Source organism: Pelophylax lessonae (genome assembly GCF_965119305.1).
Source record: "Pelophylax lessonae genome assembly, chromosome: 2".
Taxonomy (NCBI): Eukaryota; Metazoa; Chordata; class Amphibia; order Anura; family Ranidae; genus Pelophylax; species Pelophylax lessonae.
In genome coordinates this window covers 295,680,056-295,699,305 of record NC_138769.1, presented here as the reverse complement: position 1 = coordinate 295,699,305, position 19,250 = coordinate 295,680,056, and the positions used below count along the sequence as shown (strand labels likewise).

The following is a 19,250-nucleotide window of genomic DNA, read 5'->3' as shown; positions in this document are numbered from 1 at the left end:
CACAGCGGCCATTCACAACGTGAAGGGGCCGTCCAATGAGCGATGATCTCATATGTAAACATAGGAGATCATCTCTCATCGCCGGCGCTCCTTCCTCACACAGAGCCTGCAGTGTGAGGAAGGAGGGGGAGCCTCACAGCGCCGGGGACACAGACATGTAATCAGGGCATGATTACTAAAAGGTAAAAACATACACACAGTGCCCCCCCCACCAGTGCCCGCCATCAGTGCCCCCATCAATGCCCACAATCAGTGCCCATAGTGCTGCCAGTCAGTGCCCATCAGTGCCTGCTCATCTAGGCACTGATGAGCACTGACTGGCAGCACTATGGGCACTGAGTGTGGACACTGATGGTGCTGCCCATCAGTGCCGCTCATCAGTGCCACCCGTCAGTGTCCAGTGCCATCCACCAGTGCCCATCAGTGCCGCCTATCAGTGCCGCCCGTCAGTGCCGCCTCTCAGTGCCCAGCAGTGCCACCTCTCAGTGCCCAGCAGTGCCACCTCTCAGTGCCCAGCAGTGCCACCTCTCAGTGCCCAGCAGTGCCACCTCTCAGTGCCGCCTATCAGTGCCACCTATCAGTGCGGCATATTAGTACCTCCTCATCAGTGCCCATAAGTGCCACCTCATCAGTGCAGCCTATCAGTGCCCATCAGTGCCGCCTCATCAGCGCACATCAGTGAAGGAGAAAAATTTATTTTCAAAATTTACTCGCAGAAAATAAGAAAAACTTTTTTTTTTTCAAAATTTTCTGTCTTTATTCTTTTTTTTTTGTAAAAAATAAAAAACCCAGAGGTGATTACATACCACCAAAAGAAAGCTCTATTTGTGTGAAAAAAATTTCATATGGGTACAGTGTAGCATGACCGCGCAATTGTCATTCAAAGTGTGACAGCGCTGAAAGCTGAAAATTGGCCTGGATGGGAAGGGTGTTAAAGTGCACAGTAGGCAAGTGGTTAAAGTATTTGCAATTTTATGTTAAGGAACAATATTCTGAAATTGCTCAATGTTTAGATGCAGCTTTTCACAAATTGGTGAACCTTTGCCCATCTTTACTTCTGAGACACTCTGACTCTCTCTTTTAATACCCAATCATGTTACTGACATATTGTCAATTAACCTAACTGGTTGCAAAATGTTCTTCCAGGACTTCCTTGTAGGAACCACTTACTTTGCTATCTTTTTGTGGCACTGCTTCAAACTTTTTCGAGATGTTCTTCTGCCATTAAATTTCAAAATTACCTTATGATTTCCTAAAGTGATTGTTTACCCCCCCCCCCCCCCAAAAAAAAGAAAAAAAAAAAAAAGATGCCCCTGTCCATTTAACCACTTGCCAACCGCTCACAATGAGCCTACTGCGGCAAAGTGGTTCGTGATCGTCCAGCTACGTAGACCTATGTCGCTGGACTCCTCCCTTCGTGGGCGGCGCGCGCGCGCCGCCGGAGGCTCACTCCCGCTGTATTCAGTCACAGCGGGAGTCGGGCCAGGGGAGGAGCGGCGGTGATCACCGCCCCTCTTCCCCGATCGTCGGGGATCGAGTGTGGAGATCCGCCCGCTTGTGTAAACCTGTCTCCTAAGTGACAGGCAGGGACAGATTGCAGGATTCAGCATAGCATGTGCCTGTGTCACACAGTCCCCTCCCCCCACACACGTCAGTAAGCACCAGGCATACATTAACCCCTTGATCACCAATAAAAGCTAACCCTATCCCCGCCAGTGTTATTTTTACAGTAACAGTGCATATTTATAGCATTGATTACTGTAGTAATGTCAATTAATTTGGGTACAGCATTGCACGACCACGCAATTGTCCATTAAAGTAACGCAGTGCCGAATCGCAAAATATGGCCTGGTCAGGAATGGGGTAAAATCTTCCAGTCTTAAAGCGGTTAAAAATACGCTCATTGAGAATTTTTTTGTTAAAGACATGTAGCTAAATACATTTTGGCCTAAATATATGACAAAAATTGAATATATTGGATATTTTTTAACTGTCAAAGTAGAAAAATATTGTTATTTTTTCAAAATTGTCGCTTTTTATTAATATCGCAAAAAATGAAAAGCGCAGAGGTGATCAAATACCACCAAAAGAAAGCTCTGTTTGTGGGGGAAAAAAAGGGCGTAAATTTTGTTTGGGTACAGCGTTGCATGACCGCGCAATTGTCAGTTAAAGTTGCACAGTGCCGAATCGCAAAAAGCAGGAAAATCCTCCGGTGGTAAAGTGGTTAAGGTACAAGCTGTAGCATAGTGCTTTTGCTTTTTCAATTGCCCCTTTCTATCTTCTAAAGTACCTGGTTGATTCTGCCTGGCCCTGACTAGGGATGATCGAACTTTTGAAAAGTTTGGTTCGACCAGAACACCCAAATTTCCCGAAAGTTCGGTTAGGATTCCAGAACCCCATTGAAATCAATGGGACCCGAACTTCGGGGATCAAAAAACACCATTTTGAAGTCCTAAAACCCAATAAATGCCCCTAAAAAGTGCCTAGGGTTCTGGGTCATGCCTCAGGGACTATATGAATCAGGCAAAAAAAAAATTCTTAAAAATTGTCGTTTTTGATAGAGAGCCAATTATTGAAAAAAAAAATGAGATTTCTTTGGATTTAGTGTCGGGGGGGGGGGGGGGTCTAAAAAGTGTACCTGTGAAGTGTCAGCTCTGTAGCATGTCCAGAACCAGAAAAAAAACAAGATTATTTTTCTTAGAATTTCAGTAGCGCAGGGATGTTGTTATCCTCCTTTCACACCTGGGCGTTTTTGTTTCAGGCGTTTTTTGAAGGAGTTTGGAGGCAGGCATGACATCTGAACTTCTGTATAGGGGTATATATATATATATATATATATATATATATATATATATATATATATATATACACCCCTAACCCAGAATCTGCATAGTGGGGTCACCCTGACATGGCAGAGTTCGGTCACCCTGGCATGGCAGAGTCAGGTCACCCTAAACTACACTACGGTCACCCTGACACCTAAAAGCATCCCAACAAAAATGAGATTATTGAATCTAACTATACTGTACAGCTCCATACAGCAGAAGATAATTGCAAAATGACACTGGAGCTTTACAAGCAGCAGGAGAAACACAAATGCTTCCACTCTCTTCCACAGCCTCTGTATTACAGTGCTAGAGGTTTGGCGGGGCTATGTTATATACTGGGGGGCGTATTCATTCCTGATGGGCCTCTGGACCCCGTAGTCACTCCAATCCCATTCCTAGCAGACTCTTGCCCCCTCAATTGGCTTTTACTGACGTTTCTGGGCCAATCACAGGCTTGTAAAGCCCAGTTCCTGTCCCATTGCATTTTGGGCGGTTCTGGTGACCGAATTCCAAACTTTTACCGCAAAGGTTCGGAATTCGGCCGAATTTCGAACGCCCAATGTTCGGGTCGAACCGATGGTCGACCCGAACCGTTCGATCATCCCTAGTCCGGACTTCCCCCCTGAGAGCTGACCTGAGATATAAAAGCGTGATCAGAATACGTGCCTCCGTCGTTGCAGTTCTCCATCTCGCACCCACCACCACCCCCCCCCCCCTCAAGTCTGTAGCAAGCATTAGGAACACTATCTCCTCCACTCCACGCCTCCTCTCCTTTCCTACAGCCTTCATTGACTAGAATGTTTACCTGAAGCTGCTCCTCCCCCTCCTCGTAGTAAAGGCTGCATTGTCTCACTTAGTGTAATATCGAGGGAGAGAGCAGCTAGCAGCTCAGTCTTGTATGCTTTCACATGCTAATTATTTTTAACATTTTCAAAACACTATATTTAGACATACAGCTTCTCTTAAATTTTCATAGCCAAAATGACTGCATGCAGATAATTTGGTTATACACATTTTTCATATAAAAGGTCATGTAGAAAGATTTTATAAAAAGTGATGCCATGCTTTAGTGAGCTTTCCTGCCTTCCATGTGTCATACTGATCCTTCCTGCCTTCCATGTGTCATACTGATCCTTCCTGCCTTCCATGTGTCATACTGATCCTTCCTGCCTTCCATGTGTCATACTGATCCTTCCTGCCTTCCATGTGTCATACTGATCCTTCCTGCCTTCCATGTGTTAAAGTGATCATGCTGTCTTCCATGGGTTATACTCATCCATTCTGCCTTCCATATGCCATACTGATCCTTCCTGCCTTCCATGTGTCACAGTGATCCTTCCTGCCTTCCATGTGTCGCAGTGATCCTTCCTGCCTTCCATGTGTCATACTGATCTTTCCTGCCTTTCATGTGTCATAGTGATCCTTTGACTTCCATATGCTATACTGATCCTACCTGCCTTACGGGTCATAGTCATCCTTACTGCCTTCCATGTGTCATACTGATCCTTCCTGCCTTCCATATGCCATACTGATTCTTCCTGCCTTACATGTGTCATAGTGATCTTTCCTGCCTTCCATATGCCATACTGATCCTTCCTGCCTTCCATATGCCATACTGATCCTTCCTGTCTTCCATATGCCATACTGATCCTTCCTGTCTTCCATATGCCATACTGATCCTTCCTGTCTTCCATATACCATACTTACTCTTCCTGCCTTACATGTGTCATATTGATCCTTCCTGCCTTCCATGTGTTATAATGATCCTTTCTGCCTTCCATATGCCATACTGATCCTTCCTGCCTTACATATGTCATAGTAATCCTTCCTGCCTTCCATGTGTTATAATGATCCTTTCTGCCTTCCATATGCCATACTGATTCTTCCTGCCTTACATATGTCATAGTAATCCTTCCTGCCTTCCATGTGTTATACTGATCCTTTCTGCCTACCATATGCCACAATTATCCTTCCTGTCTTCCATATGCCATACTGATCCTTCCTGCCTTACAAGTGTCATAGTGATCCTTCCTGCCTTTCATGTGCCATAGTGATTCTTCCAGTCTTCCATGTTTTATAGTTATCCTTCCTGCCTTCCATATACTGTACTGATCCTTGCAGCCTTCCATATGCCATAGTTATCCTTCCTGCCTTCCATATTCCATACTGATCCTTCCTGCCTTACATGTATTATAGTGATCCTTCCTGCCTTCCATGTGTTATACTGATCCTTTCTGTCTTCCATATGCCATAATTATCCTTCCAGTCTTCCATATGCCATACTGATCCTTCCTGCCTTACAAGTGCCATAGTGATCCTTCCAGTCTTCCATGTTTTATAGTTCTCATCCCTGCCTTTCATACGCCATACTAATCCTTCCTGTCTTACATGTGTCATATTGATCCTTCCTGTCTTCCATGTGTCAGTGATCTTTCCTGCCTTCCATATGCCATAGTGATCCTTCCTGTCTTCCATGTGCCCTGTGTCATACTGATCCTTCCTGCCTTGCCTTCCATGTGTCATAGTGATCCTTCATTTCATGACCCCTCCTTTCTTTGTTCCATGTATATATATATATATATATGTGCATGTGAGTATTTGCATGTGTGCATCTATGAATGCATGTTTATATGAATGTATGCATGTGTGTAGGTTTACATGCATTTGTGTATATATGCGTATATATGTGTGTATATGCATGTATATCTGTGTTTGTATGTGTGTAAGCATGTATGCATTTTTGTGCATGTGTGTGCACATGTGTGTATGTCTATGCGTGTATGTACACGTGCATTTATGTGTGCAGGTGAATGCATGTATTTATGCGTATGTGAATGCGTACATGTATGCATATACATGTGTGTGCATGCATGTCCATGCATGTATGTATACATGCATTTAGGTTTGTATGTATTCGTATATATGTGTACATGTGTGTATGTCAGGGCTCGACAAATTTGCTGACAAAAAACTGACAGGCAGAACTGATCAGACAGCCCGTGTGAAAGGGGCCTTCGGCGGTGTGGCATGTCAGTGAGAGCGTAAAAAATATTTAAAAATGAACTTTAATGGAAAAAAATAAATAAAAAAACTGTTTCCATCTTTGTGGAGTTGTAAATGGAACGGAGGCTGTTCCGAGCAGCTGCCCCACACTCCCTGGCCACTCACCGGTAAGGACAGGGCGCCAGATCAAGCCCTCAACATCTTCAGCCTATTCTCCGAGCAGTAAGAACAGGCAGGGGAAACCCTCAGAGCCGCAAGTGACTGCTTGTTGCAGCCCCGGCCACCACAAGAGGGAGCCAGTTTCCCGATACAAGCATCTCCCTACAGCAGGCTGCAAAGCTGCGGCATCTTAGTCTGTGCAACCGTGGGCGGGGGCTGCATGGGGGCAATAGACATCCCAATTTGCAAGAACTCATTTTTAGAGAGGTGGCAAACTCATTTCAGGGAGGTGGCTCTCTGCGCCCCCCCACCAATTTAACACAACTAGAGGATGATCAAATAAAATTCAATCAGTATACAGAGGTTTACTTCTTATGAGAGATATTAAAGAAACACTCTAAATATCATGACCAATTCAGTGATTTGAAGTGGTCATGGTGGTAGGAGTCCGAAACACTGCACATGCTAGGATTTTTACAATTACGTGCTGGGGGCTAGTTGCACCCCTAGCACATGCTGGCGGGTACTGCAAGTGGGTACTGCTGGCTGGTACTGCAAGTGGTTACTGCTGGCAGGAAATGCTTGAAGAGTGTGAGGAGCGGCGCTGCAGGAAGCGAGCAGAGCGGAAACTTCCTGTATTTCTTGGTCTGCTCACAGGCGGAGTGCATTTGAGATCACTCCACCTGTGACAGGAATGGAGCCGGAACTACAGGAAGCATCGGCTCCATTCTGACAGCTGACACAGACAGCCGGGATATCGTGCGGCACTTGCGGGTGTCAGGGAGCCAAAGCCCGCATGCGGGAGACTGCTGCACCTCGCGGGAGACTTGGGATGTCTGGGACAAGACACCCGCCACAGTGTAGCCCAGGTGCCAGGCTGCTAATTCTAGTCTAATTGTATGTTTGTATGCGTATATGTGCATGTCCATGGATGTATGTATACTTGTATTTATGTGTGAAAGAACAGGTTGAAAATAAGTAGGTGGCTTCAAGTAGTGGCTGCTGGTTACATAGTAAAGGTGCCGAGTCATTGAGGGCTTAATTGTGTTCCTCCTGCTCAGCTACCTAGCAGTCATAGGGTTAAATCTGTGTGTGGTCTTCCACTGGCTCTGTTGATGAGGACAGTCCTCCCCTCCCTATGCAATATACCCCCCTTCCCTGTAAGTAGAGATAAGCACAAAGTGTTGGTAGAGTCCCACTCAGTTACGATTATTGACAGTTACTCTGCTATCTCCTGCATGTGAAATGCTGCATCCCCTATGCCTCCCAAATTCTCCTTGGCATTTATGGGGTTAACTTCTTTCACATTCTATGCAGGCTGGAGCTTGAGTGCAGAATCTCCTCCTCTATTGGCAGACTGCCAATCAGACACAAGGTCAAAGTTTATGCAATCCTCTCAGCAGAGGACTAGCAGCCCCTCCCATATCAGTCTTGCAGCTCGAGAGAGGAAGCAGAAGAAATCACGTGACTGCTATATCAGGCTACGTGGAAAAGGTATTTATACACTATTAAAAAAAAAAAAAAAAACAGTGCAATTATAGGAGCCCAAAATGAAAAAAGAGATAATGCGGATTTAAATCTTTGACTTTACAACCACTTTAGGGTGGTACATTTTCTCAGTTTAAACATTTGATGATATGTTTTCTGTTGTGAATAATGGGTTAATGAGATTTTCAAACGATTGCATTCTGTTTTAATGTCGATTTTACCCAGTGTGCAAACTTTTCTACAATCGTGGGGTGTAGTACCCATGCTATAATTGGACTTCTTTGAATATTTTTTTTCTAAAAACAACAGAAACTATGATAATCTGTACTTTACTGCATAACAGGGAAAATTATGATAATGCCCGATTTACTGATTGTACTTCACATTGCTAATATGCCTTCAATATGAAATACCAATGTTTGGTCTACAGTTAAATGATTAGTCCACAGAAAAGGAATAGATGAATCTGTTGCTCCTCTATGGATGGAGAAGCCACCCTAAGACAGGAAGTGTGTTACTTGCTGGATCATTAGGTGAAAAATAAAGGAAAAAAAAAAAGAAAAATGAATGCAACTGCCACATTCATAGGATTTGTGTACTTATCGTAAAATCCAGAGTTCATTGACAGACAGCGCTCCATATTCAGAATCATATGGCCGTCCCCAAGCAGTGCCAAACATGAGGGGAGGGACAACAAAAAAATTCCAAGGCTAAACACAAAAGCCAACCTTCTAAACAGCAGCCTGCAAAACCTTGTGGCGAAAAAAAGCATCCGCAGATGTCAACACATCCAATTTCTAGAAATTAGTGAAAGTGTGCCCCGATGACCAAGTGGCCACCTTGCAAACCCGTGCCACTGACACCTGATGACGGAAGGCCCAAGAAGCACTAAGCACCTGAATAGAGTGTGCCTTACAGGGAAAAGGATAACCCTGAACCTTGATAGAATAGGCCTGAGTCACCGTCTATCTCAGTGTTTCTCAACTCCGGTCCTCGGGGCACACTAACAGGCCAGATTTTAAGTATTACATTGGGGAGATGCAGACTAGAGTACTGCAATCACTGAGCAGCAAATTATATCACCTGGGATGTATTTCAGTTTTCTTGCAAACCTGGCCTGTTCGTGTGCCCTGAGGACCGGAGTTGAGAAACACTGGTCTATCTGATCCATCTGGAAATGGTCACAGAAGAAGAAGAAGACAGTCCTCTTCTTTGCTTGTCTGTTATCCCAAACAGTGAGTCTGACCTCCAAAAGGACTTTGTGGCTGCCAGATACACCCAAATAGCCCAAATTACATCCAGGGCATGCAACACAAATTTCTTGGGATGTGTGGCCTAGTACACAGGGAAGGCATGTCTTGATTCAAATGGAAGTCAGAGACCACCTTAGGTAGGAACGACGGGCGTGGACGAAGAACCACCTTATCTTTGTGGACCACCAGATAGGGGGTACGATAAGATAACACCGTCAGTTCTGACACCATGCGAGCAGAGGGGATGGCAACCAAAAAAAACTACCTTCTGAGACAGTGTAAGCAGGGCAATCTCCCGAATATTTTCAAAGTGAGGCTTTTGGAGAACTGAGAGCACCAAGTTCAAATTCCACGGCAGTAAAGGGGACTGCACAGGCGAAGTCAGGTGTCCAACCCTTTGAATAAAAGAAAGCACCAATAAATGCGTGGCTAGGGGTCGCTGAAAGAAGACCGCCAAGGCAGACACCTGGCCCTTGATGGTACTCAAGGCCAACTTCTGTTTACCACCTCATTGAAGGAAGGTCAAAATTTGAGCCACCAAAGAGGAACGAAGGTGAACACCGATCGACTCAAAATGTACTCTTTCCACGTATGATGGTAAATCTTTCAAGGAGGTAGACTTCCTAGCCTTCAGCAGTGTTGAGATCACTGATCCAGGCAAATCTCTATCCTTCAGCACCAGGCTTTCAACAGCCAGGCTGTCAAAGTCAGCAACCGTAAAAAGCAGGGTGGAAGATTGGCTCTTGGGACAGCAGGTCCCCCCGAGAGGCAGTCTCCAAAGGACATCGGTAACCAATTGCACCAGGCCAGCTTACCAAGACTGGCAAGGCCAGTCCGAAGTCACCAGAATCCCTTCGGCCTTGATCCTGAAAAAGCTTGAGAGGAGGGAAGGCATAAATCAGACGATGCTGGCCCCATGGGGCCACCAATCGTCTGTGGAGGATCCCATGACCTTGCCACAAATCTTGTGACATTTCTGTTGAGCAGAGACACCAACAGATTCACCTCAGGGGGTGCCCCACCGCAGACATATCAGATACAACACATCTGGATGAAGGGACCACTCCCCTTGGTCTAACGCCTGCCGACTGAGATAGTCTCCTTGCCAGTTTTCCACTCCCGAAATGTGCACGGTAAAGATGGCCAGAACAAAGTGTTCTACCTACTAGAGAATGCTGGCTACTTCCCGAGCCACTAACACACTTTGTTCCGCCCTGGTGATTAACATCAGCCACTGCCGTGGCATTGTCCGACTGGATGCGTAACAAGAGCCCCCGGAGCCAATACATCTAGTGATCCAGGCACAGCCTGATCGCCCGAAGTTCCAAGACATTGATCGGCAGTCTGGATTCCTCCAGCGTATAACAGCCCTGAGCGGAGCTCAGTCTCAGGACACCTCCTCACCCAGACAGACTGGCATCCGTAGTGACTGCTGTCCAATACAAGGGGTGAAAAGATTTGCGCGGAGAGCGAAGCCACCAGACCAGCGAACCCCTGGTTTCTCGGCTCAGCTGAATCAGAATGTCCAGAGACTTTGGACACTTGTCCCATTTCACCAGGATCTCCTTTAGGAATGACCTCGTATGGAAGTGTGCAAAGGGAACCACCTCAAAAGGTAGACACCAGCAGGCCAAGCACCTGCATGCAAGTCCAAAGGGAGGACTACCTGCTGGATAGCAATAGATGAATTGCAGCATGCAACTTCTGGAGTTTGTCCATAGGAAGGAACGCTCTGGCTAGAGCTGAATCCAGAGTCAGACCCAGATAATCCAATTTTCTGGATGGAACAAGAACAAACTTCTGGTAATGTAGATGCCAACCAAACTCCTTCAGGGTCAGTATAGTGATCACCACATCATCCATCAATGCAGACGAAGAGGGCTCATTTGCAAGAGGAGGTCATCCAGGTAGCCTAGTACCGCAATCCCCCGCTGACGTAGCAATGCCAGAATCGGGGTCAACACTTTTGTGAAGACCCGAGGATCGGAGGCGAGACCAAAGGGTAACGCCACAAACTGATAGTGTTCCTCTCTCACAGCAAAGCAGAGGAAATGCAGATGTTGAGTAAATATTAGAATGTGCAAGTAAGCACCCTTGATGTCGAAAGAGGCTAGAAAATTCCCCTGATGTAGGGATGCCACTACTGTGCGAATTGACTCCGTTCTGACTTTCTGTACCTGCACAAAGCAGTTCAGGGCCTTGAGGTCCAAAATTGGACGGACCTTGCCCTCCTTTTTTGGGACCGTAAACAGGTTTGAATAAAAATATTGAAACCATTCTGAGACCGGAACCGGGACAATCACACCCTGAAGCAACAGGTCCTGCACTTCCCTGAAGAGAGCTTGCAATCGGTCCAGGGACAGACGTACATTGGAAGAGAAGAACCTTCCCAGGAGGGCAAGAATGAAACTATCTTGTAACCGGACAGAATCACTTGGTGGACCCATTTGTAGTTTACCAAGGAAGTCCACGAGCCCGGAAACCAACGAAGACGTCCCCCCACCCCATGCATGGGTGATGGAGCACCTTCATGCTGAAGAAGCCTTGTCCATTACATAGTTAGTGAGGTTGAAAAAAGACATCAGTCCATCCAGTTCAACCTATGATGTGTGTGTATGTTTGCTGTTAACCGTACATTGTATACCCCTCTAGGTTGTGGTCTTTAAGGTGCCTAATAGTTTTTTTAAACTATCAATGCTCCCTGCTGATACGACTGTTTGCAGAAGAGAATTCCACATACTTAAGCCCCGTACACACGTACCAATGTCGGCCGAAAAGCTTCGGCCGACGACCGATCTGGCGATTGTAGGCTTGTTAGTATGATTCCTCCGACAGCCGACAGCGCACATTCGGCCGAAAAGAATCTGTCATGCAAGCATTAAAATTTTTGTATGCCGACACCAGAGCGGCCGATTGTTCGCCAGTCAGTACAGATTCCGGCCGACAGACCGCAGATTTGCAAGACTGGGCATGCTCAGAAAAGGAAAAACACAGGGAAAGTTAACCATTACATGACATCACTTCTGCAGTCGGCTATAGTCGGCGGACAAAATTCTTGTGCAGTCTTTTGCACTTTTCAACAGACACCGACAGCCCTGGACAAAAGACGGCCGATCGTTCGCCGACGATCGGTACGTGTGTACGGGGCTTTACTGCTCTCACAGTGAAGAAGCCCCTGCGTATTTTAAGGTTAAACCGCCTTTCCTCTAGTTTTAGTGAGTGGCCATGTGTCTTGTTGTAGTTTCTTTCTCTGAATAGGTTTTTCCATATGCTAGGGTTGCCAGTACAATATTTGTACATTGATATCATATCCCCCCCTCAATCGACTCTTCTCCAGAGAGAAGAAGTTCAGTGCTTGTAGTCTTTCCTCATAGCTGATGTCCTCCATTCCCCTAATTATTTTTGTTGCCCTTCTCTGGACTTTCTCCAGTTCCAGCACATCCTTCCTGAGGACTGGTGCCCAGAACTGGACAGCATACTCCAGATGTGGCCGGACCAGAGTCTTGTAGAGTGGGAGAATAATCTCTTCATTTCTGGAGTGAATCCCCTTTTTTATACATCCCAGTATTCTGTTGGCTTTGCTTGCAGCGGCTTGGCATTGCATGCCACTGCCAAGCCTGTTGTCTACCAGTACCCCCAGGTCCTTTTCCATCCTAGACTCACCCAGAGGTTCCCCCCCCTAGTGAGTAGCTTTCTTTCTGGTTTCTGGCACCCAGGTGCATTACTTTACATTTTTCAACATTAAACCTCATCTGCCATGTAGTTGCCCACCCCATAATTTTGTTCAGGTCCGCTTGTAAGGTTTCCACATCCTGCCCAGAAGATATTGGCCTGCTTAGTTTAGTATCATCCACAAATACTGAGATTTTACTCGATATCCCGTCCTCTAGATCATTTATGAATAAATTAAACAGGATTGGCCCCAGGACAGAACCCTGGGGGACCCCGCTTTCCACACCCGCCCAATCTGAGTACTCCCCATTAATCACCACCCTTTGCAACCTCCCCTGGAGCCAGTTCTCTATCCAGATACTCACCTTATGGTCCATACCTACCTTCTTTAGTTTGAACAATAAGCGTTTGTGGGGAACGGTGTCAAAGGCCTTTGCGAAGTCCAGGTACACTACATCCACAGGCTTACCTTTATCTAGGTGGCAGCTCACTTCATCATAGAAGGTTAATAGATTGGTTTGGCAAGAATTATTTTTCATGAATCCATGCTGATTACTACTAATAATACCGTTTTCATTACTAAAGCCTTGTATGTGGTCCCTTAACATCCCCTCCAAAATCTTGCAGACTACTGATGTTAGGCTGACCGGCCTAAAGTTACCCGGGATATATCTCGGCCCCTTTTTAAATATTGGTACCACGTTGGCTTTTTTCCAATCAGCTGGCACCATACCCGTCTGTAAACTATCCTTAAAGATCAAGCATAATGGTCTGGCAATCACCTGGCTGAGCTCTTTAAGAACCCACGGGTGCAAGCCATCCGGTCCCGGTGATTTATTTATGTTAAGTTTCTCTAGTTTAGTTCTAAGTCTATCTTCTGTTAGCCATGGCGGTATTTCCTGAGGTGTGTTGTTTAGTTTGGCCTTACAAGCTGGGTTAGTGTAGCCCCCCAATTCTTTTGTGAAGACTGAAGAGAAGAAATTATTTAACACTACCGCCTTTTCCTTGTCCTCTGTGGCCAAAACTCCCTTATCTTTTATGGGGCCAATGTGTTCTGGCCTCGCTTTCTTACTGTTTATATACTTAAAGAATTTCTTGGGGTTCTTTTTACGCTCTTCCACTATATGTCTCTCGTGTTCTGTTTTAGCCGCCCTGATTTCGTCTTTACATTTCTTATTACACTCTTTGTAATGCTTGAATGCTGCCAATGACCCCTCAGTCTTGTATTTTTTGAAGGCCTTTACTTTAGTATTAATATGCATTTTTATGTTGGAGTTTAGCCACCCAGGGTTTAGTTTTGCTCTTTTAAATTTATTTCCCTTTGGAATGCACTGGTCAATCCCTCTGTTAAGTATGCTTTTGAAGCACTCCCATTTTTCCTCCGTGTTCTTTATTCCCAGGGTTCTATCCCATTTGATATTTTCTAGCAGAGAGCGCAGTTTTGGGAAATTGGCCCTTTTGAAATTCAGTGTCCTCCTTATATTGCCCTTGTGTTTACTATTACTATAATTAATACTTAAACTAATTGACCTATGGTCACTGTTTCCTAAGTTGTCCCGTATTTCTATATCCGTGAGCAGGTCTGTATTGTTGGTAATCAGTAGGTCAAGTACCGCATTGTTTGTCGGTGCATTCCCCATCTGACCCATGAAATTGTCCTGCAAAACATTTAGGAACTGCCGAGCCTTGGCTGAATGCGCGGTTCCTTCTACCCAGTCTATATCTGGATAATGCCATATATTAAAAGGTTTTGAACCCTTGTCAGTGGGCCTCGAGAGACGAAAAAAAAAACAACGTTGTGTGCCGAGAAAGAAGGGCCGCTTATGCGACAAGGTTCTTTCCACATTCCAGACTGTGGAAGAAAGGTGCCACCCCCCCTCCCCCATGAGACTCTTAATGAGGTCATCCAGGGTAGCCCCAAACAGGCGATCGCCTTGAAAGGGTAAATCAGTCAGAGCTTTTTTAGAATTCTGGTCCGGAGACCAACACTTAAGCCACAATACACGCCTAAGCACCACTGCCGAAACAGATAGCTTAGAAATCAAGGGAAATCAAGGGAGCTGCGCCCAGAGGCATCACAGACAAACTGCAGCCCCTGGACCAATTGGTCCCCCAACTAAGAAAAGGCAGGAGGAATCTGCTCACCCCCCAGGTCATGGTGCAAACGTTTTGCCCAGTCAGATAGTTTTTGCGACACCAGGGCAATGGTCAGGACCGACAACAGCACCGTACCAGCAATAGTGAACATATTGCGGGCCACAGACTCTGCCTGTCAGCTGGATCCTTAAAGGCTGGGCATTCCAATACCGGAATCATGGATGCCTTGTTCAACCTGGAGACAGGAGGGTCCACCACTGGTGAGATAGTCCACTTCTTGAGGAGAGACTACCTCACCGCAAAGCGTTTCAAACCACAAAGGGGCATTTTGTATGCGCTTAATCTTTATAGACAAACCTTTTAAAGTAGGAGGGATAAGGGAACACCTTTGCAGCAGGTGACAAAGGGGATGGCCACCTCCACAGCAGCTTCAGCTGCATCCTCCATCTTCAAAGTTTTCCACACGGATGTAATCAGTGTGTCAACCAGTGCCTTCTCGTGCGCAGCTACAGGGGTGGAGGAATCATCCTCTCTATCTGATAGGTCAGGGAGTGTGGCTACAGGCCCTGCAGGGTGGTTAATGTCCACGGCGGCCAGACCAGATTCAGGATCGGACGAGACAGATGGGGCAGGGGAGGGCGGGGGGTGTTTTTTGCTCAAAGATGGCCCACTTAGAAACCACCAAAAAAAAAAAAAAAAAAAAGGGAGGTCTGAGGGGGAAGAAGTGGAACCCTCAGGTCCGACCATCCCAGGGGGGTTCCCGCGTCTGCCCCAAACCACATCCAGGGGGAGAGGGGGGACATGTACTCCCCATACCAGGAACCAGGCAGGCCCCCCTCCAGACAGAACCCCTTTACCACCGAAATGGGGGCTGTCGGCCAGGAGGAATGCTGTGACTCGGGCCAAGAACCGGTCATTTGTGACCTCGTGAGGCTTTTACTCGCAGGCCAGCCCCCGTCCAGTGGGGCTTTGTTGTGGCCAACCCAGCGCGCAGCTCCGGTCTCCGTGCACTCGCTGGCCAGACTGGGGGGACCACTGGATTTAGCTATCCAGCCCATCGACCAGTCCAGCAGTTGATTGTAGATCTCACAGGAAAAAAAACACAGGGGAAAAAAGCAATTTAAAAAGGAAAAAAAAATGCCAGGATCAGAGATCTTAGCAGGGAACTAGGTCCTTACTCCTGACTAGGCAGAGAAAAAACTGAAGGCCTATAGCAGAGAGGGGGTGTATACCACCTAGGACTCCCCAAAGACCTACTTAGCCAAGTCTTTTTTCTGCCTAGTGTCCTACTCTGCAGGGGGCAATATAACCCTATGGTTCTGAATAAGAGCTGTGTCTGTCACTGAACGAAAGAGAAAATGTTTTTTACATGGAAATCATCTTTCAGTGACTATGCTCCCTCTAGTGCCTGCCACCAGCAGCTAACATGGGCACACTGTCCCAAAAGTTTGTCCCTATTCTAATCTCAGCAGTGTACCAAAAATTACAAGTAGTGCAGACATACCAGGCTTTGGCAAACAGGTGTGACAAATTCAGAATGCCAACTAGGATCCTTTGTGATTGGTGGGAGTGGTGGCAGCATGTAAAGTTGGGTGTAGAAAGTAACTGGTTCTTCACACAGTGGTACAAATCTATTTTTACATTCAATGGAACATGGAAGTATGTTCAACAGGAAGACTGCTTCCACAAATGCATTAGTTGACAGCAATCATGTAGCAAAGTAAACGTACAGCTATGCCTTAAAAATCCTTCTCCAGAATGTGGCAGCGTACACTGCATGAAAAAATACACTATATGTACACATACAAGATCAAATGAAAATATTTGTGAATTCATGTTAGCAAATGTGAATAGTATTAGTAATTTTTAGTATAATTATTTAAATGCAATGATTAAAACATAAAGCAAATTTGCAAACAATTACATCATTCAGATTACCATTGATTGCCACAAATCTGGTCCACCGATCACAGCCAATAAATGCATGATTATTATGAAGATCTGAACTTCAGTCACATCAATTCTGATTTCATGCAAGGAGGCAGGAAAAAAACAAAAAACAAAAGAACACTTTTAAATAGTTATTGACAGATACTGGTCTCAAACTGTAATTGTACCTCAGCAAAATATGGTCATTAAAGGGTTTGTTACCCCAACATTTCAGATTCCTGATAAGTGCCTGCTGTATCATGTACTTGTATGAAAAAGTATCTGGTTCTCGTTGTATTGATTTTATTGTGTAAAATCCCTGGTGTTCCTGCCAGTCCCTCTGCTCTCCTATTAAAAACTGACAACACTAAGCAAGAGAGCACACTGTGCTCAGTTCCCACCTCTATGATCAGACTTGTCCTGACATGCCCCACCTGCACAGACCTTCACTGTGAAGCTAAGTGGGCTGCGGTTTCTCTTCCTCCAGCTCTTATGGAGCGGAGAACAGAGGGAATTTGATCACTTATAAGAAAAGGGGAAAAATGGGATTTTTGACTTACCGTAAAATCCATTTCTCTGATGTTCACTGATGGACACCGCTCCAGACATTCACAACCATTGGGTTATGCTGCCCCCCATAAGAGTAGGACACTAGGCAGAAAATAATTCTGGCTACACCCATGGGCAGTCCCAGGGGTATACTCCCTCTGTCTGCTATAGCCACTCAGTTTTGTTACAAGCAGTGTCAGGAGAATTATAACTCCACAGAGGGGTGGGTGCTGTGTCCGTCAATTAACTTTAGAGAAATGGATTTTATGTTAAGTCAACTATCCCATTTTCTCTTTCGTTCATTGATGGACACAGCTTTTAATATTCATAATCATTGGGACATCCCAAAGCAGTGTTAAACATGAGGGGTGGGACCAACACAAAAAAATTCCCAAGGCTAAACATTAGCCAACCAGGCAACAGGAGCTCAACCAAATACCTGGAGCCCACCTGAAAAATCAAAACACCCTCAAAGAGGATCAGGTCCTCTTCAGCAGCAGCCTTGCGGCCAAAAGAAGCATCTGCAGGTGCCAACACATACACTTTATAAAACTTTGTAAAAGTGTGCACCGACAACCAGGTGGCAGCCTTACAAACCTGCATCACTGATGCCTGATGACGGAAAACCCAGGAGGCACTAAGTGCCCTAGTAGAGTGCACCTTGACAGGGAAAGGAGGAACCTGACCCCTGATGGAATAGGCCTGAACCACCATCTGTCTGATCTTTCTGGAAATGGTCGCAGAGGAAGCCGATAACCCTTTCCAAGGTCCATCCGTAAGCACAAAGTTAGTCTGACTTCCTGAAAGACTCTGTAGCTGCCAGGAATATCCTAATTGCCCGGACCACATCCAAGACATGCAAGGCAATTTCCTTTGGATGTTTAGGCCTGGGACACAGGCAAGGCAACACAATGTCTTCATTCAAATGAAAATCAGAGACAATCTTTGGAGGAAGGACAGACAGATGCGAAGAACCACCTTATCACTGTAAATCCCTGGGTAAGGTGGACGACAGGATAACGCCGCCAGTTCCGACACCCTGCGGTGACACCAAGAGGTGATAGCCACTAAAAAGGCCACCTTCTGGGACAGCGTAAGCAAGGGAATCTCCCGAATATTTTTAAAGGGAGGCTTCTGTAGAGCTGAAAGCACCAAAATTAAGATCCCAAGGTGGCAATGGAGCCCGCACTGGAGGAACCAAAATGTCGAACACGCTAAAGAAAGGTATGCACCAGGGAGTGTGTGACCAAAGGTCATTGAAAGAGGACCACCAAAGCTGACACCTGGTTCTTAATCATGGCCAAATTCTAGTCAACCTCCCAAAGGAGAAAGGTCAAGATCCAAGTCACAGAAAAGAAGTGAGGAAGTACCCCAAGAGATTCACAGCACGCAATGTACGTCTTCCACGTACAATAATAGATTTTCCTAGAGGTAGATTTCCTAGCTTTCAACATTGTAGGAATCACCGACTCAGCTAAACCCCTATCCTTCAGCACCTGGTGTTCAACAGCCAAGCCGTCAAAGCCAGCGACTGTAAAGCAGGATGGAAGATCGGTTCTTGGGACAGCAGATCCTCCCTGAGAGGAAGCTGCCAACGAACATCGGTGTACCAAGCACAGTGAGGCCAGTCTGGAGCCACTAAGATGACCGGAATCCCTTCTGCCTCGATCCTGCGTAGAAGTCTTGGCAGAAGAGCTTGAGAGGGGGGAAGGCGTAAATCAGACGATACTGGCCCCATGGGGCCACCAGCGCGCCTGGTATCCGCCAGAGGATCCCTTGACCAAGCCACAAATAGCTGCACCTTGCTGTTAAACCGAGACACCAACAGATCCACCTCGGGGGTGCCCGACCGGAGACAAAGCTGATGAAACACCTCCGGATGAAGGGACAACTCTCTGTGGTCCAACGCCTGGCGACTGAGGTAATACGCCTGACAATTTTCCACCCCGGTAATGTGTACGATGGAGAGGGCTGGAACAAACCATTCTGCCCATCTTAGAATGCCAGTTACCTCCAGAGCCGTTAGGACACTTCTTGTGCCCCCTCGGTGATTGACATAAGCCAGTCTAATCGCTTGGAGTTCCAGGGCATTGATCGGGAGTCTGGACTCTTCCAGCATCCAGATTCCCTGAGCAGAATGCTTGCCAGACAGGCTAGCATCCATGGTGACCACTGTCCATTACAAGGGAAGGAAGGATTTTCCCAGTCGAAGCACCGGAGAATGAAGCCACAATATCAGGGACTCCTTTGTGCCCCGATTTAACTGGATCTG

At 46.2% G+C, this 19,250-nt stretch overlaps 1 protein-coding gene across 2 annotated transcripts in view; it reads right to left on the bottom strand.

The window, feature by feature from the left end:
* CEPT1 (choline/ethanolamine phosphotransferase 1) overlaps positions 1–19,250 on the bottom strand; it is a 126,691-nt gene that overhangs the window by 44,994 nt on the left and 62,447 nt on the right. For both annotated transcript variants that reach the window (XM_082247783.1, XM_082247784.1), the window contains exon 5: positions 16,439–16,523. In XM_082247783.1, coding sequence (XP_082103909.1) covers positions 16,439–16,523 — 85 coding nt within the window. The remainder of the gene's footprint in view (positions 1–16,438; positions 16,524–19,250) is intronic.